Raw genomic sequence first — 27,535 nt, 5'->3', positions numbered from 1 at the left:
AAACGACTCTGCTCCCAAAGTGAGGATGTTTTGAAATGATATTTAATTTCTTGACTCATGTAAACAGAATCTATAGCAATTCAGTAGAACTGGAAATCTTGTAAAGAGAACTCATTTTGAAGTATATCAAAACTGGGCTTGAATGAAGTACTGACTGATGGGACATGTTTGCAGCTAAATGTGTTTTGTTTTATAGGATAGATATCCTTAATCCAAAATGCTTGTGAATGCTGACATGATGACACAGTAGAAAATTCCACACCTTACTTCATGTAATAGGTCAAAGTTCAGGTTCACTAAAAAATGCTGTATATAAAGTATATGTTAAAACAGTGAATTTTATATTTAGACTTGCTTACCATCCCTAAGATATTCTCAAAATTTTATGGGTAGGATTCTAAATATTTGCATACACCTGAAGCCCAAAACACTTCAGGCCAAGCATTTTGGATGTATTATGTGTATTCCTTATCAGTGAATGGAAGACTTGTCCATGTAATCAGTGACAATGGAAGAGAAACAAATTTTTGGTTATATTTTACCTAAACCGCACAGTGTAATATTTCTTCACTTCCTCCTTGCAGTTCTTGGATGAAATTTCATCTACAGAAACTAAAGAGTCCAGTGGTACGAGTGAGCCTGTGCATCTGAAAGAAGGGTAATGCAATTAAACTTGATAGGAAGCCATGAAGCACCCCGAGTCTGGGTTTAATGTTAGGCAAGCCTGAGTTTTTGTTCTGTCCAGTAAGTCATCTTCACTATCATAAAAACTTCACATTAGAGGGACAGGACTTACTGCCCACAGTCGCTTTTTTGTCTTGCAAGGGAGTACTTAGAAAATTGGCAGCAATATGTATTCATTTATAGAGTGGTTATTATTAGAAATTAAAAAGGAACCACTTAGTTAACCCTTTTTTTATTCAAGAGCACAATTTAAATACTACATGAATCCTTTAATTCTGGAAACTTGGATATACCTAATATATCCTCCCATATCCATGTATGCCCTTTAACATCAAAGGACAATTCTGTTTTAAGATGAGCTGGCTTTGTCCTTATAGCTAACTCTTTACATCTGTTGTTTTGGCAGTGAGATGTATAAAAGAGCTCAGGGAAGAACTCGGATTGGAAAAAAGAATTTCAAGAAACGATGGTTCTGCCTAACAAGCAGAGAGCTCACCTACCACAAGCAGCCAGGTAGTTGTGTTTATGCTTTATTTTATTTGTGTGTGTGTGTGTGTGTGTGTGTGTGTGTTAATGTGCCTGTATTACTCCTGTCATGATATTATTAATAGTATATAATTTCTCACAGTAGTATTACTTAGAAATATTTTAGAAGTAAACTGTAATATTGTTGTTTTGCACTGGATTCTTTGTAATGTTAAAATGGCCACTCACTGTGTGCTATATTCTAAAACTCCTTGGTGAGACCCGCTGAGTAGTTAGTATAGAAGGAGTTCCGTCAGTCCTTCAGAACTTGAAAGTGTATTTAACCATCAGCTCAGTTAGGATGCTGTCTAATAACTGAGAATATTTCTGTAGTTTGGAAATCCCATCCAAGGTTTACCTCCATCCTGCCACCGATTGTGATCTCTGTATAACTGTCAGCTCCATTGAGGCACTTGGGCAAACCACGCCAAAGATGGAAGACTCCATAGCTTTTCTCCCAAAAAGCATGTTGTCACAAATAAGCTGTTAGGGTAAAGAAAGCCATCTGCCTGTCAGGCCCAGTGGCTCACATTTGTAATCCTAGGCATTCAGGAGGCTGAGATCTGAGGATCAAGGTTCAAAGCCAGCCCGGGCACAAAAGGACCTGAGACTCTTATTTCCAATTAACCTCTAGAAAATGGGAAGTGGGGCTTGGCTCCAGGGTAGGGTGGTAGCCTTGAGTTGAAGAGCTCAGGGACAGCACCCAGGCAGAGTTGAAGCCCCACGACCCACAAAGAAAAAAAAAAAAAAGCCATCTGCCTATGATGTAATTTGTTAGCAGAGAAGTAGCATCTGTCCCTTAGTATACTAAAATATTGATTTTCAGTTTTATTCCTTTGGGGTAAAGCTTTTATCTACAGAAGACCATCGTGCACTTCTGATACCAAGTGTTTAGATCATAAATCACACAAAGCGCCTTATGAAATAATCCATACAGTTGTGGTAGCATGGAAGTTTTAATCTTGTCTTCTCATTTTAGGCAAAGATGCCATTTATACAATTCCAGTAAAAAACATTCTCGCGGTGGAAAAACTGGAAGAAAGCTCTTTCAATAAGAAAAATGTACGTTGTATAAAGACTGTGGAGCTGTATGCATTACTTAGCTGAAGATTTTTAAGGAATTTTAATGTTTCCTATAATGATCTCAAGCTCCATCCTGGAGGGTCCATTGTGGCCACCATGGGGTCCCAGCTGTCCACTGCCCCACAGTGCTCTCAGCTCCTCAGTGTCTCCCCGCTTTCCGCCCTGCCTCCTTATGCTTAGTTAGGTTCATGGTGCTCCATTCCATCAGACAGGTGTGGCTTCTAGAAACCCCTCTGCTGTGCTGCTTATCATTATTGTCTGGGGTCTGATGTGCTTGAAAAGTGACTGTTCATAAAGTACCTGAGTAGCAGCCACCTAGCTCCTAAGCCCGCTAGTTTTCCACTGTGTATTGTTTCTGCTATGTGTACTGTGTCCATTTTTAAGACTCTCTCTTACCTTAATTGCCCATGAAGATGTTCCAAGTGATACATACCGAGAAGCCACTCTACGTGCAGGCAAATAATTGTGTGGAAGCGAATGAATGGATAGACGTGCTCTGCAGGGTGAGCCGCTGCAATCAGAACCGGCTCAGTTCTTACCATCCTGCCGCCTATCTCAACGGGAACTGGCTCTGCTGTCAGGAGAGCAGTGAGAACACTCCGGGCTGCAAGCCATGCACCGCGTAAGTTCCTTCTGATCAAAAAGGCAAATGTGTCAAAATTGGCGAAATCCATAAAATACTTTCTACTTACATATTTTTTTGGGGTGGTGGGTCTGGGCCTGGGCACTGTCCCTGAGCTCCTCAGCTCAAGCTACCACCCCACCCCTGGAACTACAGCACTACTTCCTGTTTTCTAGTGATTAATTGGAGATAGGAATGTCTTGTTCTTTAGTGCCTGGGCTGACTTTGAACTGAGATCTTCAGATCTCAGCCTCCTGAGTAGCTAGAATACAGGGTGAGCCACCACGCCTGGCTCCATAGAATTTTTTTTTTTTTTTGCCATAAAAATAATGAAGGCCAGCTGTGGCTCACATCTGTAATCCTAGCTACTCACGAGGCTGAGATATGAAGATTACAGTTCAAAGCCAGCCAGGGAAGGAAAATCTCTAAGACTCTTATCTCTACCAAAAACTGGAATTGGAGCTGTGGCTCAAAGTGGTAAAGCTCCAACCTTGAGAGAAAAGAACAAAGAAAAAAGCTCTAGGTCCTTAGTTCAAACCCAGGACTACATGCACGCCATGTTTATTCGAAGGTCTGAGTTTGGGTAGGGGAGTGACTAGTGTTGTGAATGCAGGGCTTCTCTTTGGAGTGAAGAACCTGTTAGGGAAGTTATGAGGGCTGGGTGGTTGTGGCTCCAGGATGGAGTATCGCCAGGCATGGCAGTGACCTGGTCTCCAGTACAGAGCGAGCACTGGTCTGTGAAGCAGCAGGCGTGGTCTACGAGGGAAGAGTTGATTTGCCTTTGTGATTTTACTTTTATGTGACTAAAAATTTCCCCCACCTTAGTTTTAGAGTCACATTAAGACCAAACTTCTCTTGGCCCCATTTTTTTAGTTAGCAATCAAACTAAATTTCTGAAGTTCCATTTGCAAAATTCTAATTTTGCTTTTAACTTAAAACCATCGACAGTCTTTATCATTACCAATAGGACAAAAATTTTCCAATGTTTGAAATTTTCTTCTTGCTATAGCGGGGTCCCAGCAGACATCCAAATAGATATCGATGAAGATAGAGAGACAGAAAGGATTTATTCCCTTTTCACCCTCAGTTTACTTAAGCTGCAGAAGATGGAAGGTAAGTACACAATCTCTTTTTTTTTTTTTTTGCCAGTCCTGAGCTTGAGCTCAGAGCCTAATCACTGTCCTTGGACTTTCTCAAGGCTAGAGCTCTACCAATTGAGCCTCAGCACCAGTTCCAGCTTTTTCTATGTATGTGGTTCTGAGGAATTGAACTCGGGTCTTCATGCATGCTAGGCAAGCACTCTACCACTGGGCCAAACTCCCAGCCCTACATAATCTACTTCTATAAAACCATGTATTTGATTACTGTAGCATTATTAAAAAATTGAAAATACTCTGTTGGGCCCTGACAGCTAACTTCTGAAATCCTAGCTACTTAGGAGCCTGAGATCTGAGGATTACAGTTCAAAGCTAGCCTTGACAAGAAAGTTTGTTGAGATTCTTACTTCCGGTTAACCACAAGAGCCAGAAATGGATGTGATTCAAGTGGTAGAGCAGAAGCAGCTCAGAGACAGCATCTAGGCCCTGAGATAAGGCCCTAAGACCAGAGCCAAAAACTACTCAGTTTTACCAAAAGGTAAAAAGAAGTTCCTAAATGCTTAAAAGAGGCATTTATCAGATTATATTTATGAAGCAAACTTACAGATTTTGTATAAATAATAATGACCTGAATATAGTTGGTATATTTTCATCATATGAGCACAGCCAAAGCACATCTCCCTAGCTTGAGACGTGGGAAGTTTTGTCTTGGCACAGTTGCATTGGGGGACATAGTTTCTGATGTGATGTCACACTACTCCTCGTAGAGGCGTGTGGGACCATAGCTGTCTACCAAGGGCCACAGAAGGAGCCTGAGGACCATGCCAGCTTTGTGATTGAGGACTCGGTGACAACCTTCAAGACAATCCAGCAAATAAAAGGCATCATAGAGAAGCTGGATGAACCTCATGAAAAGTATCAGAAGAAACGATCAAGCAGTGCCAAATATGGGAGCAAGTAAGTGTGCCAGGAGACATGGGGAGCTGGGAGCAGGGCTGGGAGCCTCTGCACGAATGCCTAGTGCTGGCAGAGGCGGGGGCACCATGGAGCAGTGGACCGGTGGACTTCTAGGAGCAGGTAACAGAATCCTCCACAGGAGGTCAGTGCAGAGCTTCGCCATCCGCACCAGGATGGCTCTGTCCTCAACATGAGGACAAGATGGTCTCCGATGAGACTGCGGCCCACTGACACTGAGCCTCAACCACCAGGTGCTCAACTCCCTGAGCCTCTCATCAGCAAAACTGAGGCACGGCAAAGTTAAATGCCTTGCTGCTGATGGCCGATTCATGAGAAGGCTCCGAATGCTGCTCCCACGATTTTCAAATACTCTTGCAAACTGTGTACATTAATATGTTTGTATTTATGAACACTCAAATTTGTTCTTTTTTTTTGATAGGGACAACTATTTGTTCATTTTAATTCTGTCTTTTCCCCATTAGTGTAGTGCTTGGTTCTCTTCTAACAGCCACCTCATTGTACACTCGCACGATGCACCTGCCCAGCTCTCCTCTTCTCTGTAAAACACTGCCAAGTATATACTGGCATCCCATGAGACATTAGTGTGGAAATTTTTATGATTCTTTGAAAAACGTGCTGTTTTTTTTTCTGCTGTTTTCTAGGGAAAACCCAATTGTTGGGAAAACATCTTAAGAGTTGGACCAACTGACTCAGAAGAACTGGAAAATACTTTTTTCTTGAAGCTTTTCAATCCATATGTTTTGTTTATAGTATTTAAGAATGAACATTGGCTTCAGTATCACCTGCATTCACATTGTATTTAATATTTAATAACTGAACTTAACTTTGGGAATCCTGATATTGACATATTACTAAAGAATTTGAAACCCAAGGATTTCCTTCATACCTGTGTGTGCACACCCCTGCTTCTGCGGCTTTTCCATAGAAAGGATCTTGTGAAGAAGCTTCCCGAAGCAGCCCTCCAACCGGGCGCCAGCCCCTCCCGCCCCCCTCCCTGTCGTGGGACTTGTTCACTGCCACTAGTGCCTGCTTTCCACCACCTACCTTGTTCTTCTAGAAAATTCCACGTCCCTTTACAGCTACCCATTTGGTTGACCTGGACCTGCCCTCTTTTTCAAAAAAGGGAAAAAGAGCAAAAGGAATTCCCTTGGGTTCATTCACAGGCGTGTCTACCGATCTGGGGAACTGCCGGAGTGTCCGCCTGCAGCTCCGGGGAGAAGCAGGCTGGATCCGATTTACATGGGGGACCCCGCCAAGACTGCCAAAACTTGGCGTTGGTAGAAGTACTAGGTACTCATTGTCTTGATGTGAGTGGAGATTGAGGAGACTGCTGAGGAGAGCAAGCAGTGAAAGGAGGTGGGGCGCCCACAGGACCCTGCCCGCCCCTGCCTGCCTGCCTCCTCCCAGTGGGGCGTCCCAGCCCCCTCGGGACCAGTCACTTGGCGCACTTTACTAATCTGGCCTGCCCCAGGTTAGCCTTGAGATACTGCGTGGTATCTGTCCTTACGATCAGTTGAATGATCGCTGTGTAAGTAGAAATGTGCTTTCGCCGAAAAGGTTTCTTTTCCATTGCTGTTTCCTTGTCGCCTGCTGCTAGCCAGATGCACCATGGGCAGCGGCCGTCAGAATCCTGCCTGTGCGCAGAACCGGAGCTGTGCAGCAGCAGCAGCAGCCCGCAGCAGAAGCGAGTGGCCGCCTCCGGGCGGAGGAACACTGCTTCATCAGTATTAAAAACCATGGTACTCTTCCTTCATCCTTTTTAAATTCAGAGCATTTTCTAAATGTGGTACTTTGAACCTTGGAGTATTTACTTATGTTCCCGTTTGAAAACTGTGACCTACTCATGTAATTCTAGCTAGTAGTGCTTTTTGTTGTTTTCTTGCGCATAAGCTATGTTTTGCGAGACATTTGCCAGTGACATCACTCGCATTGTTTTCAGGACTGCTGGCAGGCAGAGTTACTCCCTCGGTGCTTGTGTCTGGGCATGATGAGAAAGGTCAGCTCTGGTCTCCAGTGGGGTGGACTAGTCCCTCAGCTCCATCAGCTCAGACTTCCTAAGCCACACTAGACTTCTCCTGCACCCACTCACATGCAAGTTCCCATGAAGAGTCTCTAAAACGTCTGCCCGAAGCAGGCAGGCAGGGGGCCATCACTTCACTCTCCTCCTGTTGTCTGGGGGATTTGGAGCTTTGAGGGATTTGTTTTTTGAGACTGCATCTTACCATGTGACCCAGGTAAACATTCTCCTGCCTCTGCCTCCCAAGTGCAGGGATTACAGGAGTGTGCCACCACACTGGCTTGTTATTTTTTTTTTAAGACAAAAGAAACATTTTACTAACATTACATTCCTAATGTCAAATCCAGAATTACAGTTATTTTAAAAATCACTCCTTACAGTTTAGAAGAAAATATGAAATTAAGCTGATTTTATTGGAAAGGCTTTTGAAATAAGACCCTAAGGTCCAGGTAGAAAGCCTATTACCCATGGACTATATGAGTCTTACTCCTTCCACAGCTTTCTCTGCCTCTTCCTAAAGTTAGTCTGAAAAACAATATCTATGGCAGCTCGCTCTCCCCCCCCAGGTCCTGGAGTCCCAAGAAGGACAGAAAGGGAGATGGAGGACACTCCTGCCCCCATGCCTGCTCTCATTCTTCAAGTTGGCCATGGCAATCTGTTGCTTACTTTCTTTTCTGTTGTTTAGCCTGTTTTGATAATTTTTTTAAATAACATAATAGACAATAGCAAAAGTTTTTATTCCCAGGAGTATAATTTATCAAAGTGAGCTATTTTATTTGCCAAAGAACTATGTTTTTCACCATCACGGGTAATAGCTAAGTGTCAAAAAGAGGCTTTTTTTTTTAATTTTACAAAAAAAAAATGTGGTAACTTGATGTGGGTTTTGTTTCTGAAGCCTGATTTCCTCCTTTTACCAGAAAACCTAGTTCAGGCCACATTTTTAAAAAGTGATTTTTTTTTTATTTTATTTTTTTTTTAGTGAAAGCACCTTTAACTCACTCTAACGGTACATCCTATAAAGAGAATTTGCAAACTTTTTCAGGTTTATTTACAGTATGTGACAAATACAAGACTCATTTCTAGACTTTACCAATCTTGATTGATACCATCTGCTTCCATTTTTAACTTGGAAATTAATATGTTGCTAAAAACTGGTTTTTACAGTGTCCAGTTTGGAAATGTAAGTTACCAAAACTTAGTATAGTAAATTTGTGTAACCATGTTGTATTGTTGAGAATGTATTTTTATTTAAATTTTATTTTCTTATCAAGAGTATTATAAAAAATTAAAAACTTTTGTAACTGTCGCTTGGAAATAACTCAAATAAATGACAAGAAGCCTGTCTATTCTTCAGAAGTGCTTAATTACTGGTTAGGGATTTCTGTTCTTAAAATGACCGTACCTGGCCTGACAGTAAATAAGGGGACAAGGCAAGGAATAAGGCTCCGTGACAAGAACACAAAAGCTGGAGAGATGCATGTAAATGGCTGCAGGGCTTTTGTGTGTATGTGTGCCAGTCCTGGGACTTGAACTCAAGGCCTGGGCAATTACCCCTAAGCTTTTTGTGCTCTAGGCTAGCACTCTCCATTTTGAGGTACAGCTCCACTTCCAGCTTTTTAGGTAGTTAGAAATGAGGCTCATGGACTTACCTGCCCAGGCTGACTTTAAACCATGATCCTCAGATCACCACCAGTCAGTTTCCACTGACTTCTGGGGGTGTGTGTGTGTGTGTGTGTGTGTGTGTGTGTGTGTGTGTACCAGTACTGGGGGGAACCATGTGGCTTTTCAATGTGGCATGAAGCTATCAAAGATTTAAAAAAAATTAAAAGTTCCCAAAATATTATTTTTGGGAATACTTAGGAAGCCTCTAGTGTGGTGCTTTTTACACAAATATTGTGAATCACAATAACAGTGTTTGTCTTCTTTTTCCTTCAGCAAATAAGGAAACATCTCCGGGGGTGCTGATATTTATTTTCCAGGGATTGTTGTAATGGTGGAAATATTTTGTATGTGACTGTAGAACTCTAGAACTGATGTTCCGACCCCAAGGAGCAGGGGCTCCCTAGGTAAAGAAAGCAGACAGACATACCCTTCTAAGGAAGAAGACCTCCAACCTAAATCTTTACTTTCCAGTCATGCACTGGTAGCTCATACCTGTAATTCCAGCTACTCAGGACCCTGGGGATTAAAGTTCAAAGCCAGTCTAACCAGAAAAGCCCACGAGACTTACCCACAATTAACCACCAAGAAGCTAGAAGTGGAGCTGTGACTCAAGTGGTAGAGTGCCAGCCTTGTGTAAAAGCAGCTCAGGGACAACACTCTAGCTGTGAGTTCAAGCCCCAGTACTGGCATGCACATGTACACACACACACACACACACACTGGCATGCACATGTACACACACACACACACACACGCACACACACACACTAGAAGTCTGGAAATGGAAAGGTAGAGCCCAATTGGGGGAGACTGGATACTGAGATTGTCTGTGTTGTCCCTGAATCCTCTCTCTCTTCCTTTCTTTCAGTAGTGGGGTTTGAATTCAAGGCCTTTCACTTGCTAGGCAAGTGCTCTACCCACTGAGTCATGCTTACACTAAACTTGATTCCAATTTTTCTTTTGTTTTCATTAAATATTCCAGCTGGGGCTTGGTGGCTCGCAATTATAACCCTACCTACTCAGGTGGCTGAGATCTGAGGATCACAGTTCAAAGCCAGCCCAGGCCCCGAAAGTCTGTGAGGCTCTTTAACCGCGGGGGGGGGGGGGGGGGGCGGGGGGGAGGAAGACTTTCCAACCCAGGCTGGCTTTGAACCGCGATCCTCAAATCTCAGCCATCTGAGCATGATCATAAGCATGGTCCTCTCCACCAGGACTGCTTTGCACCTTTGTCCTGGAAGTTGTCCAGAAAAGTCCAGTCTCCTTCCTCCAGAGCAGACAGGTTGGCGCACGCATGCGCCATGCGTCCCTCGTCCTGCTTTGGAGTAGGCGGTTTCTATGGGAACGCCATCGCGACTTCAGCCCTGCGCATGCGCTTTTTCTCCTGGGTGAAGCGCGTCGTGACGCGGTTTCTAAGGGAACGCGCCGGCGAAGTCGGCCCTGCGCATGCGCCTCCCCCCCCCCCCCCCCCCCGGTCACCGTTTCTATGGGAACGCGGGCAGGGCGGGAACGCGCCGCCGTTTCGGGCGTCCTGAGGCGTCCTGAGGCCTCGGAGCCCGCGGACGCTGTCTCCGCTCTCTCCGTCACCCTCGCAGCTCCACCGGCCCGTCACGCGCTAGTCCTGCGGCGGGACGGCACGGCCCGGCCTCCGCCCCCGCCCCCCGCGCCCGGCTGCGGGCCTCGCCGCGCGGCCGGCCCGGCCCGCCCTGCCGTCTCCATGGCGCCCGACGACGCGGGAAACCGGCGGGGCCCCGGGGCCCCGAGGCCGTCCGGCGGCGGCCTGCACGGGACTGCGCGGCCCGCTGAGCCCCGGAGGTCTCCGTGCCGCCCCGCTGAGGTGGGCAGGGCTCGGTGCTGTCCTCCCCGGGGGCGTGTGGGGAGGGCGGGTGGGGGTGGGCGCCGGCTCCCGCTCCCCGGCCCCCGCTCCCCGGTCCCCGGCCCCCCGGCCCCCCGCTCCCCGGTCCCCGGCCCCCCGGCCCCCCGCTCCCCGCTCCCCGGCCCCCGCTCCCCGGTCCCCGACCCCCGGCCCCCCACGCCTCCCCTCGGCGGCCCGCCGTGCGCTCGCGCCCCAGCCCTCGGCCCGACCCGCACCGGTAACCAGCGTCCGCGGGGTGGACCCCGCCCCCCTCCCGCTCCACGGCGCCGCCCCAGAGACCCCACGCCCAGCCCCCTTCCCAGCTGGGAAACTTGGTGTCTTTTCCCCGCCTCGTGCCCTAACGGAGGCCTCGGCTACCTCGGGTCTCATGCCCTGGCCCACCTGAGCCTCCACTGTCCCAGCTACTCGGGAGACCGGGATCTGACTTTCCTGGTTCGAAGCCAGCCCAAGCAGGAGAGTATGTGAGACTCTATTTCCAGTCAATTAACCTGCCAAAAAAAAAAAAAAAGCCCTAAGCGGAGCTGTGGCTCCAGAGCTGCCTGGAGCACAAGTCTTGAGTCACATATACATTCTTTTGTTTGTTTGTTTGTTTTTAATTTTGGTGCAGGTACCAGGGCTTGAACTTGCAGCCTTGGTGATATCCCTGAGCTCCTTGTTGCTCTAGGCTAGTGTTAGACCACTTGAGCCACAGCTTCACTTTGGGTGTTTTTGTGGTTAAGTCTCATGGACTTTTCCTGTTCTGGCTGCCTTAGAACTGCCAACCTCACACCTGAGCTTCGTGAGTAGCTGGAATTACAGGCGTGAGCCATTGGTGCCCAGCTCAAAATTTCTTTGGGATGGGGAAAGGGAGGGTGTGGCTCAAGCAGAAAATGCTTACCTAGCAAGTATGAGGTTGTGAGTTCCTTAGTATCACCAAAATAAATAGTCCAGTCAAGATAAATGTGATGGGAGTCTATGGGAGATATTTAACCAGGAGACCTTTTGGGTTGTTTTTTGGTGATTAATTAGCAATAAGAATCTCATGGGCTTTCCTGGCAGGGCTGATTCAAACTATAATCCTTAGATCTCAGCCTCCTGAACAGCTAGGACTACAGGTGTTAGCTGCCAGTGCTGGGCAGGTGAGAAGATCAGTACTGACCGGGTAAGCAGTGAATTATGTTCATCGAGCACCTCAGTGCTTGTATTGCACAGCATGGTTCAGTCATCGCTCTGGCCCCCATGAGAGCTGTAGTCACTGTGTTTAGCAGGAGGGGCAGGTCCTGGGCTCACGAAGACCTTCATGCTGAGTTTCATGGCAAGTCACTCTTTTCAGAATCAAGTGGAATCTACCGCTATAAAACATGCCAAAAGCCAAGGAAGGAAAGCGAAAAACGAAAGGGGCCCTGCTGCCCGTCCCTATTCTTCAAAAGTTCCTGAAAACCTACGAGAAGCACTGTGCGCAGTCCCAAACTTCTGTGTGCCCAGCCATCAAGAAGGACCTGAAGAAAAGCATTGACTGTGAGCGTGTCCTCAAGAAGGTGAATGGACAGCCAGCCCCAGCCCTTATTTCCCTTGGAAGGGACTGGCTGGGCTCCCTTCCCTCAAGCCAGATCATCACCTCTGCACTTCTGACTGCAGCTGATAACCGTGTTCCCTGAGCACCAGGGCCTGTCAGCTCTCCCCCTGCCTTCCTGCTTCCCCCTGTGCACCTGCCCCTCCCGACCCTGCCACATGTCCTGCCTTTCTCTCACTCTCCTACCTGCCAGGGCTACAGCCTTTACTCCATGACTGGAAGGCCAACCTCCCCTTCCCTCACCTATCCCACCTAGGGCTAGAATTACAAGTGTGACCACCAGAGCTGAGACCATCATCATCTTTGTATGTGTGTTGTAAAATAATTTCTAATTCTTCCTACTGCACTTGTTATAATTATACTCCCCTATTTAGTCATAAGTCTTGTTCCGATTAGTCCCTGCAGCAGTATTTTCCAAACTTTCTAAAGTTATCAATGTCACTGGACAATGCATCCTCCCTCCTGAGGATTGTGTTGATGGCTGAGTGGCCTGGGCAGTCCTCATTTGTCTTACGTGATTGGTGGGTGGTACTGTGGTTTTAAACTTTGGGTCTTTACCATTCTCCCACTGCAATCTGATGGCAAGAGGCCCCTTTTCCACATTCACGATCCCTGCCTGTCATCTCCTCTCTCTGCAGTTTACGCTGGTGAAACCTGCCTCCTCTCGGATTGTCCCGCCCATCTCCCTGGAGCCCTTGCTCATGACCATCCGAGATGAGTGTTACAAGCTGGGGAAGGAGATGTGCATCTGGGGCTTCCAGCTGAGCAACCCGGAGATCGCCAGGCTCGTGAGTCACGGCTTTAAACCACAAGACCAGGCAGAAGCAGCTGACACCCTGTATTCCAGCTGTACTTTGCTGTGGCTGATGGTTTTGAGTATATTTCATGACAAGATAGGTACATTTGAAATGCCATGGTAAAAACCCTTTGGTAAGATTAACAGTCAGAAAACTGACAGGAAAACAAAAGAGGCTTTATCCAGATAGTTTGAAAACTCCCTGTGGAGGTGAACGTGTTGCTGTAATGAACACAGGAAAGGACAGCGCCTGCGTGGCCATCCTGACTCAACCTTTTCTCTCACCTTGTCCTCGTAGGCTCTGTTTCTGGAATCAAAGGGGCACACCACCTGCCCATTCACCACTTTGGAGATTGTGGACTGCAAGATGGACCCGTGGTCTCTGGAACGCCTGGGGAAGGCTCTGCAGTTGAGCAATTTGCGTTCTCTGGTCCTCGATTACTGCAAGTGAGGCTGACAAGGGAACTCTGCCTGGCAGGGCTGGTGGAGCTGCGGGCAGGAGCCTCTGGCCAGGGCGAGGCCCTCCACATTCCCCTGAGTGGATGCTCCTGAGGAAATGGCGGGGCTCTCACTCAGTGGCTCCTTCAACAAATACTGTGGAAGACCAGTTTCTACAAGACACTGGGCTCACTGCCAAGGAAGGCAGAAATGTAGACAGAGTCAGGCTGTTTGGTAAAGGAGGTTTAGGTGTGACGGTGTACAAGGTAGAAAGTCAGATTATCACAAAAGGTGTCTATAGGTGGGTTTTGTGGTTCTTCAGAGAGAGAGCAGAACCTCCTTGGTGGTGGGTCACCCTTCACCAGCAGAGGAGAAAGGTGAGGTAGTAGGGAGAGACAGAACAAGTCCTTCCGAGGGCCGAGGGTCTAAGCCCGTCAGGAGATGGACCAAAAATAGTAATAATAATGATATCACAACAATCAGCTAAACTCTACTGAGGGTTTACTGTGTGCCAAACATGCCCCATGGATTAGCTTTTACTCCAGTCTCATGCAATACCCATTCCTAGACCTCAGAGGATGTAGGACTTTTCAGAGCCACTGTCTGACTCAGAGCCCACCTCTGAAATCTGGCACTAGATTGCTGGGGTCTGTCCAGAGACTTAAAGTACCTTGAAGAGCTAGGGTATTATGCACACACCTACTCAGGATGCAGAGATGGGAGGACTATGATTCAAAGTCAGCCTGGGCAAAAAGCTTGGCCTGTTTCTACCACCTTATTATTTTTTTTTTAACAACACAAAATTTTGAACTCAGGCCATCGAGCTCACCTTGCTAAGCAGAAGTGTCCTGCTTCTGAGCCACATCCCCAGTCCTTTTTTTTTTTTTTTTTGCCAGTCCTGGGCTTGAGCTCAGGGCCTGAGCACTGTCCTTGGACTTTCTCAAGGCTAGAGCTCTACCACTTGAGCCTCAGCACCACTTCCGGCTTTTTCCTATGTATGTGGTACCAAGGAATCGAACCCGGGTCTTCGTGCATGCTAGACAAGCACTTTAACCACTAGGCCAAACTCCCGGCCCCATCCCCAGTCCTTTTTATGTGGACTTTTTTTTTTTTTTTTTCAGATAGGGTCTCAATTTTTGCCCCGGTCAGCCTCAGACCCTAGACCTCCTACTTTTACCTTCCTCACCACTGGGATTACCAGTGCGATGACTGTGCCTGCCTTGGAGTAGTTTGGCAGTACTGAGTATCTAATCTGAGAGCCTTGGACTTTCTAGGCGTGTTCTGTTCCACGTGAGCCATATCCCAGGAACGTACCACTACCTTAACTTGTTGGCAGAGATCTCACTTGTTTCCGGGGGTTAACCTTGAACCATAACCCTCCCATTCTCTGCATTCTGAGTAGCTGGAATTAGAGAGGTGCACCAGTAAGCCCAGCCTTGAATGGGTCTTTCAAACCATCTTCTGCCCCAAGGGAGACTTTAAGTCTTATCACTACATTCCAGATCCCCCTGTGAATTGCTTCTCATTGCTCTGGCAAGCATTTTATACTCTGAGTCATGAGGTCAATGGCATACGTTCAGGTTTGTTTCTGTTGTTATGATAAAGGGGATATACAGAGGAGTTACCGTTACATAAGTCAGGCGGAATACGTTTCTTTTTAGATAATGTCACCCCTTCCCTGGCTCTCTCCTAGTTTTTCCCTCCCATCCCCATCCACAAGTTGTATAGTTTATTTTCACCATAGTGTCTAGTAAGAACCACTGCTGCATTTGTTCCCCTTTGTCTCTGCATTTCTGTGACACAGGTTTCTGAACCTCCAAATTGGTGCTGTTGTTTCTTTTCAGATTTGGAAATGAAGAAATGGAGAGTGTTTTGTCAGGTCTGGAGAACAACCAGAGGCTATACGGCCTCAGCCTGCGTTTCTGCGGGCTGGGCCCCTGGAGCGGGCCGAGGCTGGGCGCTCTCATCAGCCGGAGCACCATTTGGTGAGTCTGTGCCCCAGGTCCCCTGCTCACCTACGTTTCCACTTACACCGCACTGTTCATTATGACGTTCATTTTTACTTGCCTTCTTTTAAACATAAGCGAAAGCTTAAGGGGGCCATGTTGAAGGCAGGTATGTGGCCCACTGGCCTGTCTCTGGGTCTATAACACGACCTATGATTATGAAGATTGTTACCTTCATCCAGCATGAAGCAGAGCATCCGGTAAGTCACGTTGCATATCCTCCCCAGTGAGCTTCACCTTGACGGCAACGGCTTGCTGTGCTCTGGAGCTCTGGCCCTCCTTAGACCCATCGCGGAGTTTGCAGAGATGAAGGAGAAGGACCGGCCAGCCACGGCCTCCCAGGACACTGCAGCGTCTTCCTCGCTGCTCCAGAGTAGGTTCTAGGGAACCTGGTCTCAGAGGCCTGGGGGAAACTGCTTTGTGGTTACAAGGGGTCCTCTGTGGAAGGGGTGTGGTGCCTTACACCTGTAGTCCTGGCTGTGCCAAGGATGGGAAATGGGAGGATTGCAGTTTGATCCCAGCTAGGGCTGAAGTGATTTATCTCAAAAACAGCCTGGGACTGGGTGTTGGTGGCCTGTAATCCTAGCAACTCAGGGGGGTTACAGACAGGAACACCCTATCTAGCTTGTTCTTTAAGATACGGTGTCATTAATTCTTGTTATGCAGGCTTTCCTAGAACAGTGATCATCCCATCATCATAAGTGTGATCCAGCACTCCCAGCCCTAACACTTTTATAGAGCACAAGTTCTGGCCTGGATGGGAGAATGAACACAGGGTCTGGTGGGATGGTAGCCGAGGAGATTCCTGGATTGCATGTTCACCTCAAGGCTTTGAGGGGGGAAAATGCAGAAATGACAGGCCTAAAGTGACCCCAACAGCTCTGCTCTCTATGGGAAATAACTCTGTCCAAAGAACACATAAAACAAAGGTGATAGCTAACAACAAATTGTACCAAAACCCCATTTAGTTGTCCTTCAACAAACCCATCATTTTAAATCCTCTCTCCTTTTTTTTTTAAACCAGTAAGCCAGAGAGGAAGTTCAGCATTGAGCCAGACTGCAAAATCCTCTGAGGCTGGGGCAGTAAAAACTACTTCAGGAAAGAAAAAGAGTAAAAAAGGTATTTTTGTTGTTGTCCATTTCCATTTTCCATGAGCTACATGTAATCACCCGAGACAAAGAAGAGAACTCAGGTTGAAGAAGAGGTCAAGTCCATGTTAGGGGCATCACAGACACCCAACCAGTGTGGCCCCACTGGGTGGCCAGAGGACTTCATCCTTGGCCCAGTTAGCATTCTAGCAAAGAACTATGGGGCCGAGGCTGCTTTGGGAACAGCTCTGCAAGACCTCATAAATGCAGCCTGGAGACTCATCTCCTCTGACTGTTACTTAGAAGCAGTAATGGGGCAATTTTGAAGGAATGTTAACAGATCACAAACCCAGGGTTTGGCAGAGTTGCCAGAATTAGGGGCTGTCCAAGGATTAAGGGTTCATGGCACCATGGAACGCAGAGGCCCACAGTCCATCCTCACCCCATCTCTGCCTGGCTTTTGCAAAAGGAGGGCCTTAAGCAAGGTCATCACTGAATGTATCTGTCATAACAGTCTTCAGGAAATCTGCGTGGATGCTAACCTGTATTTATGTTGCCTTGTCTCAGACCATTTCACAGGTTTTTGTGCTATTCATAAGGGAGCCCTTTTGCCCTTTTGGCTCCTTTCTCCCTCCCCTCCCTTTCATTGCTGGGATTTGAACTTAGGACCTTGTGTTTGCCAGCCACTTTTTTTGCACTTTTTTTTTTTTTTGCCAGTCCTGGGCTTGAGCTCAGGGCCTGAGCACTGTCCTTGGACTTTCTCAAGGCTAGAGCTCTACCACTTGAGCCTCAGCACCACTTCCAGCTTTTTTCTATGTATGTGGTACCATGGAATCGAACCCCGGTCTTCGTGCATGCTAGGCGAGCACTTTAACCACTAGGCCAAATTCCCGGCCCTGCACTGGTTATTCTTGAAATAGGAACTTGTTTCCTCTCCAGGGAATGTGCCAGCACCACTCTCCACATATTTTAGGCTTCCTGCTGTAGCCAAGATCACAGACACATGCCACCATGCTCAACTTCTTTCTGTTGTGATGTACTCTTGTCTGGGCTGTCCTGGAGTCTTGATTTTCCCTTTCTCAGCCTCCTAGCCTGTCAGCTGGGATGACAGGCACAGGCCACTGTGCTCAGCTATTGGTGGGTCCCGTACTGTATGCCCAGCCCAACTTCAAGCTGCAACAGTCCTGATTTCAGCCTCTCAAGTAGCTAAAATCACAGGTGTGGGGAGGTGTTTGGCTCTTGTGTGGCCTTTTTAATTCCTGGTATTTCTTGTGAAATATCACTAGAAAATTCCAAACCCATATGATATAAAAAGCCAAATGAAACTGTAAAACTGAGTCATTTCTTAGACCCTGTCTCCACTGTCCGATAGTAAGCCATTTTCCACTGGACAGTGCTAGAAGATTCTGGAAATTCAGAGAAAGGCATTCTCTCCTGAGGGTGCAATTGTACAGAAGCCTTTAGGAATACCCTGATTTGGTTCAGGAAAAAAGAGAGGACTTAGGGGGAGGAGGACCTTACCAATGGCAAGCCATGGAAGGGTGGGCTTGGCCAGGGGGGCAGGGCCACTCCCCAGACCTTGTCCCTGAGGCCTAGGGTTTGGACTTACACCAAGAGACAAGGAAAGGCACTCAGCCTTTGGTCTCCCCAAAACTCCTTTGCCTGAACACAGAAATAAGTGTTACATAGGATACTTACATTTCCAGCATGCACTTACATTTCCAGCATGCACAAAGCAAAGTTAAAAAACACCTTCCCACAGGAGGGAATGTTTTGCATTCGAGAGCTCTCTGGGAGGCACCTTCTGGAGGAATCATCTCTGTGTTTGGAAATTCAGGGTCCCTTGGAGCTGACTTACATCACCCTCCTGGGTGACAAGTTCAGATGGTTTCCTTTTGGCTCTAGTTGGAAACAACCAACTAGTCTGTGCACACACCCTGTGGACAGAAAGCATTGGGCCTTGGCTTCGAAAGTGGTTGCCTGCAAGGCCATCTGAGTCAAAGCCCCAGGCCCTCCTCCTCACCCCCCGCTGCTCCTCTCTTTGGAGTCATCCATATATCAATCCAGGGACCCAGCATGTGGAGCCTGTACAGATGTCTGGGTTGACTGAGTGCAGCACTCCATGTGTGTGCTCACAAAGGGAGACCGGCTGCCCACCCTGGCCCTGCCTCTGGCACATCACTGCTCAAGAGGCAGAGGTAGAATTGTGGTAGGAAGATTTCTGAAGCTGAGCCTCCCTCATACCAGGGCTGCTTTAATTCTTTCTGGAGGATTTAGGATGCTCTGTGCAGGAGAAAGCATCCAGCCCTACAGTGGTCTTCCCAAGCTTGGGACAGATGCCTCACTGCAGGAACCACAACCTGCTGGAGCAAATTCATTTCCCCAAACAAGGCATGGTTGCTCAAATGGTGGTAACCCTAGACACAGAAACGCCACAGCATTAATGACTGCAAGGACCAGTTCAAAGCCAAGATATAATCTTCAGGACAATTTTATTCATTTCAACTTCTCATCCTGAGACCATTTTATTCTGGGTCACGTTGGGGTGATAGCCAAACAGTGGAAACCTCCTTGGAGAGGCTCCATGATCAGGGCAGTGAATCCTCCAAATGCCAATTCCATTTTGCCATCTCAAGAAAAAGCTAATGTGCTGGGACAATCAGGCAGGCGGGGAGTGGGAGAGGGAATAGACTGACTTAGGCTGCTTCCCTCCTGGCAAAGCTGCGTGGTTGGGTGGGAATTTAGCCTTCGGCCTCCACCCTGGGCACACTGGCTCCTGTGTCAGCCACCTGTTTTCTGGCGGAGAAGGGGGGCAAAAGAAATGAGGACATGTAAACAGGGTCCACATCTCCACCGAACGTTGTAATGGCATTTACATTTGTACAGACTGCATAGATGTAAAAGTCATATTCAGGGCTGGGAGTGTGGGCTAGTGGTAGAGTGCTTGCCTAGCATGTACAAAGCCCTGGGTTCAATTCCAAGGTACCATGTACACAGAAAAAGCTGGAAGTGGTGCTATGTCTCAAATGGTAGAGCTCTAACCTTGAGAAAGCTCAAGGACAGTGCTCAGGTCCTGAGTTCAAGACCCAGGACTGGCAAACAAAAACAAAACAAAACAATACTTGCTCATGAGTGGAACTGATGACCTGAAAAAAAAATGAACACAATAGAAACCACAATATGACTGGACTCTTCTCCATTGGTCTGTCTGTCCTCGCTCTTTCCCTCCTTTGTTCAACACACATTTATCCACAATGTCCCACGTGCCAGCTACTGCTCTAGCATGTTACTTGTATTATTCATGGCAACTGTCACTTGCTGTTATTCTGTCCCCTGCGTGTAAAGGCTATTAGATTTAAGAGAAGCTGGGCACCGATGACTCAGCCTGTAATTCCAGCTACTCAAGAGACTGAGATCTGAGGATCTCAGTTTGGAGCCAGTCTGGTCAGGCAAGTCATTGTGACTAATCTCCAGTTGGTCACCAAAAAAAAAAAAAAAAAGTGAGAACAAATGCTCAGGAACATGGTCCAAGCTCCAGGACCATCACATATGCACACACCCACACAAACTAGGCATATCCCCAGGAACACTAAAAGACAGGACAGTTTCCATTCCCCCAACTGTGTTTGGAAAGTTAAATCTATTTCACCCAATAAACCACTAGACTGGATTTCTTTTTTTTTTTTGCCAGTCCTGGGCTTGAGCTCAGGGCCTGAGCACTGTCCTTGGACTTTCTCAAGGCTAGAGCTCTACCACTTGAGCCTCAGCGCCACTTCCAGCTTTTTGCTATGTATGTGGGGTACCGAGGAATTGAACCCGGGTCTTCGTGCATGCTAGGCAAGCACTCTACCACTGGGCCAAACTTCTAGCCCCTAGACTGGATTTCTATCCAGACACACGAATCCCTTTCTCAGAGCCAAGTACTGGGCCAAGTAAGGGCTGCCATATGCCAAGATCAGCAGGCAACTCACCCATCCATTTCCTCCATGGTTAGATGAAAAGCTACTGTCTAAATCTACCATGGAGTCTCCTTTCATAAGGAGCAATTCTGGTTTTGTGATCACTAAGAAAAGAGGGACAGTATAAAATGAGGACTTTTAAGGTTACATACAGTGTGGGGGCCACATGCTTGCCATCCCAGAAATCAAAAAGCACGAGGATAGCAAGTTCCAGGCCAGCCTGGGCTACAGAAATTTAAATTTAAAAAAGACTTACATAGTATTTCTTTGACAGTATTTCACAGAGGCAATCAACTAGCACTAACCCAGTTACTCAGCTGCTAGTAAAAAGGAATCATTACGTAGGAATAACCTAATACTCTGATCTTCTTGGAGGGATCAAGAAAAAAGCCACAGCTTTGGCAGAGGCTGGCCCTTGGCTAGTGAAGCTGCATTTGGCAGACAATGGCATAGATGGCAAAGAAAGTGAACACTTGGTGGAGTTCACTCGGATTCTAACATGGTGAGTAGCAAAGTAAGAGATTCGATTGGCAGGAGTGAGCGCATGGCAACAAGGAAATCTCAGCTTGTTGGCACTTGTTAGTTGGGTCTTGGCTCTGAGAGAGGGAGTAGCACACAATCCCTACCTACTGTTGCGTGAGCCTGTAAAGGGGTCTCACTGTGAGAAGGCACTCACTAAGCCAAGACACGAGCCCTGACCTCCAGAGTTCTCTTCCCTAAGGTCACAAAACCATACTATAAGCAATGTAGCCTGAGAAAGAAGAGCTCCCAAGGCCAGGCTAACTTAAGTGTCTTCTATAAATCTAACCTTACTTGCTTTTCAAAGCTCTCCTTGATTTTAAGACTCTGCCCGTTTTAGGTGAACATTTTTCTTTATAGCATGGCTAAGAAGGAGTTATTTGTTTAAGGCACTTAACACCCACCCCCGCAAGTTCCTCCAAATCTTTTGAGATCTTACTGGTGTGTAAAATGTGAATGGCTGTGAAGTCATCACCACATCACTCCCCCTTCTTTAAGGAAGTGAATGATTGGGGGGTTTAAAATGGTGACGACAAGCCAGGTACGGTGGCTCACATCTGTAATCCTGTCTACTCAGGAGACTGAGATCTGAGGATCTCAGTTCAAAGCCAGTCCAGGCACTAAAGTCCATGAGACTCTTATCTCCAATTAACCTCTAGAAAACCAGAAGTGGCACTGTGGCTCAAGGAGTAGGGTGGTAGCCTTAAACTGAAGAGCTCAGGGACAATGCCCAGGCCCAGAGTTCAAGTCCCACTACTGACCAAAAAATTTTATTTATTTATTTATTTTGCCAGTCCCGGGGCTTAAGCTCAGGACCTGAGTACTGTCCGTGGGCTTTCCCAAGGCCTAGTGCTCAACCATTCAAGCCACAGCACCACTTCTGGCTTTTTTTCTATGTATGTGGTACCGAGGAATCGAACCCAAGTCTTTATGCATGCTAGACAAGCAGTCTACCCCTAGGCCAAACTCCTGCCTCCCCCCAAATTTTTTTAAAATAAAATAGTGACTACATGGAGGAAAAAGGAGGACAATGACAGTAGTGACATGTACACACACATACATCATAATGAAAACCAGCTGTTGGAAGAGAGAGGGGAGGAACAGGACTATGGTAGAGGAGGTGAATTCTTTTCAAAGTGTCTGTAAGTATATATAGAAGTAGCACCAAGAAACAAAGAAACACTTTTTTTTTTTTTTTTTTTTTTTTTTTGCCAGTCCTGGGCTTGAGCTCAGGGCCTGAGCACTGTCCTTGGACTTTCTCAAGGCTAGAACTCTACCACTTGAGCCTCAGCACCACTTCCGGCTTTTTTTCTATATATGTGGTACCAAGGAATCGAACCTGGGTTTCCATGCATGCTAGGCAAGCACTTTAACCACTAGGCCAAACTCCCGGCCCCTTCCAAGAAACACCTTTATATTACAAATATTAGGTCAGCTGGAAACAAAATGGAGCTGGGAATGTGGTTTAGTGGTAGAGTGCTTGCCTAGCATGCATGAAGCCCTGTGTTCAATTCCTCTGTACCATATACACAGAAAAGGCCAGAAGTGTTGATGTGGCTCAAGTGGCAGAGCTTTAGCCTTGAACCAAAAGACAGTGCCCAAGACTGACAAAAAAAGGGGAGGGGGGCCGGGAGTTTGGCCTAGTGGTAGAGTGCTTGCCTAGCATGCATGAAGACCCGGGTTCAATTCCTTGGTACCACATACTTAGAAAAAGCCAGAAGTGGGGCTGGGAGTTTGGCCTAGTGGTTAAAGTGCTTGCCTAGCATGCACGAAGACCCGGGTTCGATTCCTTGGTACCACATACATAGACAAAAGCCGGAAATGGTGCTGAGGCTCAAGTGGTAGAGCTCTAGCCTTGAGAAAGTCTAAGGACAGGGCTCAGGCCCTGAGCTCAAGCCCAGGACTGGCAAAAAAAAAAAAAAAAAAGAAAAAGCCAGAAGTGGTGCTGAGGCTCAAGTGGTAGAGTTCTAGCCTTGAGGGAAAAAAAAAGCCAAGGACAGTGCTCAGGCCCTGAGCTTAAGCCCAAAACTGGCAAAAAAAAAAAAAAAAAAACCTGACCTGTTTCCAGTAACCATGCCTGGTGCAATGATAGTTTGCTCTTGTCTTCTTCTCTGGGCAGCCTCATCAGATTTTCAGCCCATTTAAGGGAAATTGACCTTGGAAGCAATGCCCTGGGAGAAATGGCTGCTGCCGATATCCTGCAAGCACTCAGGGCCAGAAAAACAGGTACAGTTTTAAAACTTCACTGCCCACTCCCACTCCCCTGCACTGTTCACAATCGAGGATCCTTGCTCTTTGCATTTAAATCGCAAGCGCTGCTGGGGAGGGCAGAGTTCCAGATCTTGGATGATGTCCTGTGAAGCCTTGGATCTAAGTAAAGATTAAGAAATGGAGGAGTCCTGCTGGGTTGCCCAGGCAACATGAATGTGATTCTCTACTGCCTTTTCTTTTCTGCTCACCTATTTGCCAAGGAATTCCTCCCATTCTCTATTGTCCTTTTGGCTTGACCAGCAGTGACTTCTCCAGATACATCTGGGAGCCTGGAGTAAGGCCTCCCATGAGGACAGTGTACTTTCTGTGCCATCCAAGAGGGGTTTAGTAGTGATTGACAGATGTGGCCACCCCAGTCCTTTCCTTCACCAATACACATGCCTGAGATTAGTAATGACTGTTCTAGGAGAGAAGAATGTCCTTCTAAATGACAAATGCCAACCAATCCAGGAATGGGCGTGGCTACAGCTCTCCTTTACTTAAAACTAATCCCAGCAAAGCATATTTACATCTCATTTGCATAAGTAGAATGACTGGGCATCTGGGTGGGACTTCTGTATGAGCCAGCCCCTCCCTTTGTTATTGCCCAAAGAGTTTTCCCTATGGAGGGAACTTTGGTGTATCTCTAACAGATTGACAAACTGTTGCCTTTTTCCCCTTGAAATAAAGCCTCTTCTTTTCTTGGGGGGGGAAAAAAGAGATGTCATGTTAGACATAACTCAATGGAAGACACCATAAACAAATGAAATTCAAAGTTAAGAAAGTAGGAAGAACCTGTAATCCCAGCATTTGGGAAAGTGAAGCAGGAAGAACATGAGTTCAAAGTTAGCCAGGTCCACAAAGCGAGTTCAAAGCCATCCTGATGTAGTGAGACTCTATCTCAAAATAGAAAAAGAAAGAAACAAAGGGGGAATAGGGCAGGGAGAAAAAGCAGAGGGAGCGCGTGGTGTGTTCCATGTGGTTAAGTGTAGAGATTTCAGCAACGCATGCATCGATTTTACCGTTTCCTTAGTAGAATGATCTTAAGAGACAGAATGTGCTGTGAAAGAAAGAAGAATGCACTGTCTTTTAAATATGGGCCATGTCTGAGGGAGACTTCTAATGGTACTGTCTGAATACTGACATTTTTTGAACTACAACGTTTGCTGACTTTAATGGCCAGTCAGTGGTTCCCGAGCTCATGATTACCCTGACATTTTGGACAGCTAGACCTGCTTTGCACCGTGCTCAAGCGGGATTGATTGTGCTGGATTTAATTCAGAATTAGTTCTGAGTCCACATAGATGGCAGGCTCGTGGTGTGGGTATTCCTGGCGCCATGATGACTTTTCTACTAAGACGTCTCACCATTACCGTAATGCAGGCTAATGGTGGACATTCAGATGTCGTGACAGGAAACCATTATCCTTGAGCACCTATTTGGAACTAGAAAACACTTTGCTTGCTTGGGAAATGTTTTAATTTACATAAATGAGAAGGTAATTATGAAACACCCACCTCAAAACACAAGTAGTCATTTTAAAAGCATTAAAAAGTAAGTGATAGTTCCATAAATCAGTTCTTCCCTCCCCCCCCCCACTGAAATTTAGTGGGATAAATCATGAGAGGCCTTAATGCATTTATCTCTTGAAATGAAGTAATTATGGGATGTCCCTAATGGAACACTCGAGTCACATTTTATAGTCTGACTTCCACACAGGTCTAACTGGTTGGATTCCTCAGGGAAATATCCCTTGCCACTCAGCTCTAATGGAATCATTTTAACACATTAAAGAACAATTAGCAGTACTTCTGATGACAGAAGTAAGATTCTATTGATTGTCTTTGTGTCCTTATCATTTGCAATTTAACAAACTAATCCCTAATTCCATTTTGATCATGAAATACAAATTAACAGGTTGAGATTGCTTATTTGCCTACAGAGAAGATTCTCCAGCTTGTTTTTAATGGTAGTCAGTGCATTTTATCAAATCCAAGCAGCACAAAAATAGGAATAAGGGAAGGGAAGAATTAAATCTCAACTAGAGTTCCATATGCCTTTGTCAATTATAAGTCACACACACATACTTACTCACAAACCATGCACACACATGCAGTATATAAAAGGTTAACAGTACCCATGGTTTGGTCAAAAAATAGCTATACCAGGGAGTTCTTGATGACCTGCCCTCAACGGTGGCTAGAAAGCCTGAAACCCGGTGCCCCCAAAGGAGTGGTGATCTGTCCTACCAATTTGTGATTTTGTTCTTCCTCACAGGAAAACTTCCTGTCTTAAAAATTACAGTCACTCCTCAGATCTCTTCTGAAACCTTCACATCTATTTGGAAAAACAGCAAGAAATCAAAGACTAAGACTATCCATAAAAAGAAGAAAAAGGTATGTTCTGGAACATGGGTAGACAAAAGGTAGCCACCGGGGGGCGCCCTACGGAGCTGGGGCCTCAGCTTTGGTAGGTGGCACAGAGTTTGCACTTAACTGTAGGGGAATTTAGGTTGTGGTCACACTCTTGTCTCATCCAGATGGACGAGACAGACAAACAGTGCCAGGCACCAGCAGCTCACACCTGCAACCCTAGCTCCCAGGAGGCTGAGATGTAAGGATCACATTTCAAAGCTAGCCAAGGACAGGACAGACTGTGAGATTATCTCCAACAAAGCAGCATATATGTGAATGAAGATGTGTACACACACACACACACACACACACACACACACACACACACACACACACACACACAGAGTAAAAGAGCATTGTTCCATCAAAGATGTGTAACTCTCCCCCTCCTCCACCCCTCCCTTACCCAAATCCCAGCTCTCAGAGGCAGATTGTGGACCTGGAAAGTGATGACCCTAACAAAGCCCATGCTGCCCTTTGTGGGATGGGAGACTGATGCATGTTTGTTCTCCACTCTGTAAAGAGGAGCTTCCTGCTCCTTAACTTACGACTTCCTGTTTGTCATTCCACAGGCTAAAACCTGAATACAGAAGCCATATTTCTGTTGGGATGCCTTCCCTTCCAGTGGTCAAGCAGGCATAACCACAAAGACGTTGTTTCTTCTGCAGCAGTGTTTTCCATTGTTCCTAACAAGTTTTAAAAATCAATGACTATTTTGTGAAAGTTGGAAGTAGTGTTGATGCTGTCTATTGCATTTGTCATTCTCTAAAATGTTTTACAGGTAGATCTGTGTGTGTTCTTTTGGGAATACACAATTTATACATACTCTATCCAAAAAAACCAGTACTTTCTTTTATAAGTATATATGATGTTAATAGAAATGTTTAGGCAGGGCGCTAGTGGCTCACATCCATAATCCTAGCTACTCTGGAGGCTGAGATATGAGGATCATGGTTCAAAACCAGCCCTGGGAAGTGGGGCTCAAGGGTAGGGGGGTAGCCTTGAGCTGAAGAGCTCAGGAACAGCACCCAGGCCGAGTTTAAGCCCCACGACCTACCAAAAAAAAAAAAAAAGCCCACAAGACTCTTATCTCCAAATTAGCCACCAGAAAACCAGAAGTGGTGCTGTGGCTCAAAATGGTAGAGTGCTAGCCTTGAGCAGGCCCAGAGATCATGCCCCAGGACCAACTCCTAATAAGATTTGCTCCCCCCAACCCTTCAAGGTAGAGGGTGGTATGGATGACACAGGATAGTTGAATGTGTGATAGGACCGGAAGAGATCTTGTTGTACAAGGTAGTTGGATAAACAGGAATCCTCAGTAAAGAACCTGCTGCCCAAGCTTACCTTGCTTGAGAAAGTGGTCAGGTTTCTAAAGAGGCCACCACACCACTCTGGTCTGGGTCTCTCTCTGTCATTCCCCATCCAATCTGAAATTCTTCACACGTGCAGCTGAACCCCACTGTGCAAATGATGATTCTGACACCTTACACAGGAGGCCTGGAGGACTTAAAGAATTCTCCAGCAAGGTTGTCTTGCTCCACTGTGTGTGTGTATGTGTGTGTGTGTGTGTGTGTGTGTGTGTGCGCGTGTGTGTGTGTAGGATTAGGAATATCTGACCAAAACTAAGGATTTACTCCTGATCAATAAAATAAAGCAAAGTTAAAACAAAAGAAAAAAAGGGGGGGGGGACAGTTTGGTAATAGAACAAAAACAGGCCTAACGATCAATGGAACAGACTAGAAGACCCAGCAATTGCATTTGATAAGGGAGCCAAAAACATACAGTGTGAAAAAGACAACCTCCTCAATAAGTGGTGCTCAGAAAACTGGATAGCCATGTGTAGAAAACTAAAATAGGATCCCTATTTCTCATCCTGCACCAAAGTCAACTCAGAGTGGATCAGAGATTATGTACATCATACTTTGAACTACAAAGATGGAATAGGAGAGACATCATAACAGCTAGGCAGGG

At 46.4% G+C, this 27,535-nt stretch overlaps 2 protein-coding genes across 7 annotated transcripts in view; both read left to right on the top strand.

The window, feature by feature from the left end:
* Nucleotides 1-8,340, top strand: part of Rasa2 (RAS p21 protein activator 2) — a 51,133-nt gene extending 42,793 nt beyond the window's left edge. For 2 of the 3 annotated variants that reach the window (XM_090323535.1, XM_090323537.1), the window contains exons 18-24: nucleotides 585-658; nucleotides 1,091-1,200; nucleotides 2,189-2,271; nucleotides 2,706-2,914; nucleotides 3,924-4,027; nucleotides 4,779-4,968; nucleotides 5,631-8,340. In XM_090323535.1, the coding sequence (XP_090179661.1) occupies nucleotides 585-658; nucleotides 1,091-1,200; nucleotides 2,189-2,271; nucleotides 2,706-2,914; nucleotides 3,924-4,027; nucleotides 4,779-4,968; nucleotides 5,631-5,661 (801 nt within the window). In that variant the 3' untranslated portion in view covers nucleotides 5,662-8,340. The remainder of the gene's footprint in view (nucleotides 1-584; nucleotides 659-1,090; nucleotides 1,201-2,188; nucleotides 2,272-2,705; nucleotides 2,915-3,923; nucleotides 4,028-4,778; nucleotides 4,969-5,630) is intronic. The other variant, XM_090323536.1, reaches the window with a different exon arrangement.
* Nucleotides 8,341-10,390: 2,050 nt separating this feature from the next.
* Nucleotides 10,391-26,255, top strand: LOC150043017 (uncharacterized). 4 transcript variants are annotated; one of them, XM_090323214.1, is made up of 11 exons: nucleotides 10,391-10,502; nucleotides 11,854-12,058; nucleotides 12,732-12,881; nucleotides 13,188-13,336; nucleotides 15,172-15,312; nucleotides 15,561-15,706; nucleotides 16,358-16,453; nucleotides 20,757-20,883; nucleotides 23,020-23,126; nucleotides 25,428-25,546; nucleotides 26,137-26,255. In XM_090323214.1, exons 2-11 carry the CDS (start codon nucleotides 11,882-11,884, stop codon nucleotides 26,146-26,148), a joined length of 1,224 nt encoding a protein of 407 aa, XP_090179340.1. In that variant the 5' UTR covers nucleotides 10,391-10,502; nucleotides 11,854-11,881; the 3' UTR covers nucleotides 26,149-26,255. The 4 variants fall into 4 exon arrangements, with proteins under 4 accessions (XP_090179340.1, XP_090179342.1, XP_090179339.1 ...); XM_090323216.1 differs by lacking the exon at nucleotides 10,391-10,502 and adding an exon at nucleotides 10,809-10,998 and having other exon boundaries at nucleotides 13,188-13,297; XM_090323213.1 differs by lacking the exon at nucleotides 10,391-10,502 and adding an exon at nucleotides 10,810-10,998.
* The last annotated feature ends 1,280 nt before the right edge of the window (nucleotides 26,256-27,535 follow it).

Source organism: Megascapheus bottae, chromosome 32, assembly GCF_031878675.1.
Source record: "Megascapheus bottae isolate mThoBot1 chromosome 32, mThoBot2.hap1, whole genome shotgun sequence".
Taxonomy (NCBI): domain Eukaryota; kingdom Metazoa; phylum Chordata; class Mammalia; order Rodentia; family Geomyidae; genus Megascapheus; species Megascapheus bottae.
Note: the sequence above shows the minus strand (reverse complement) of the source record. Positions and strands in the feature narration are given on the sequence as shown.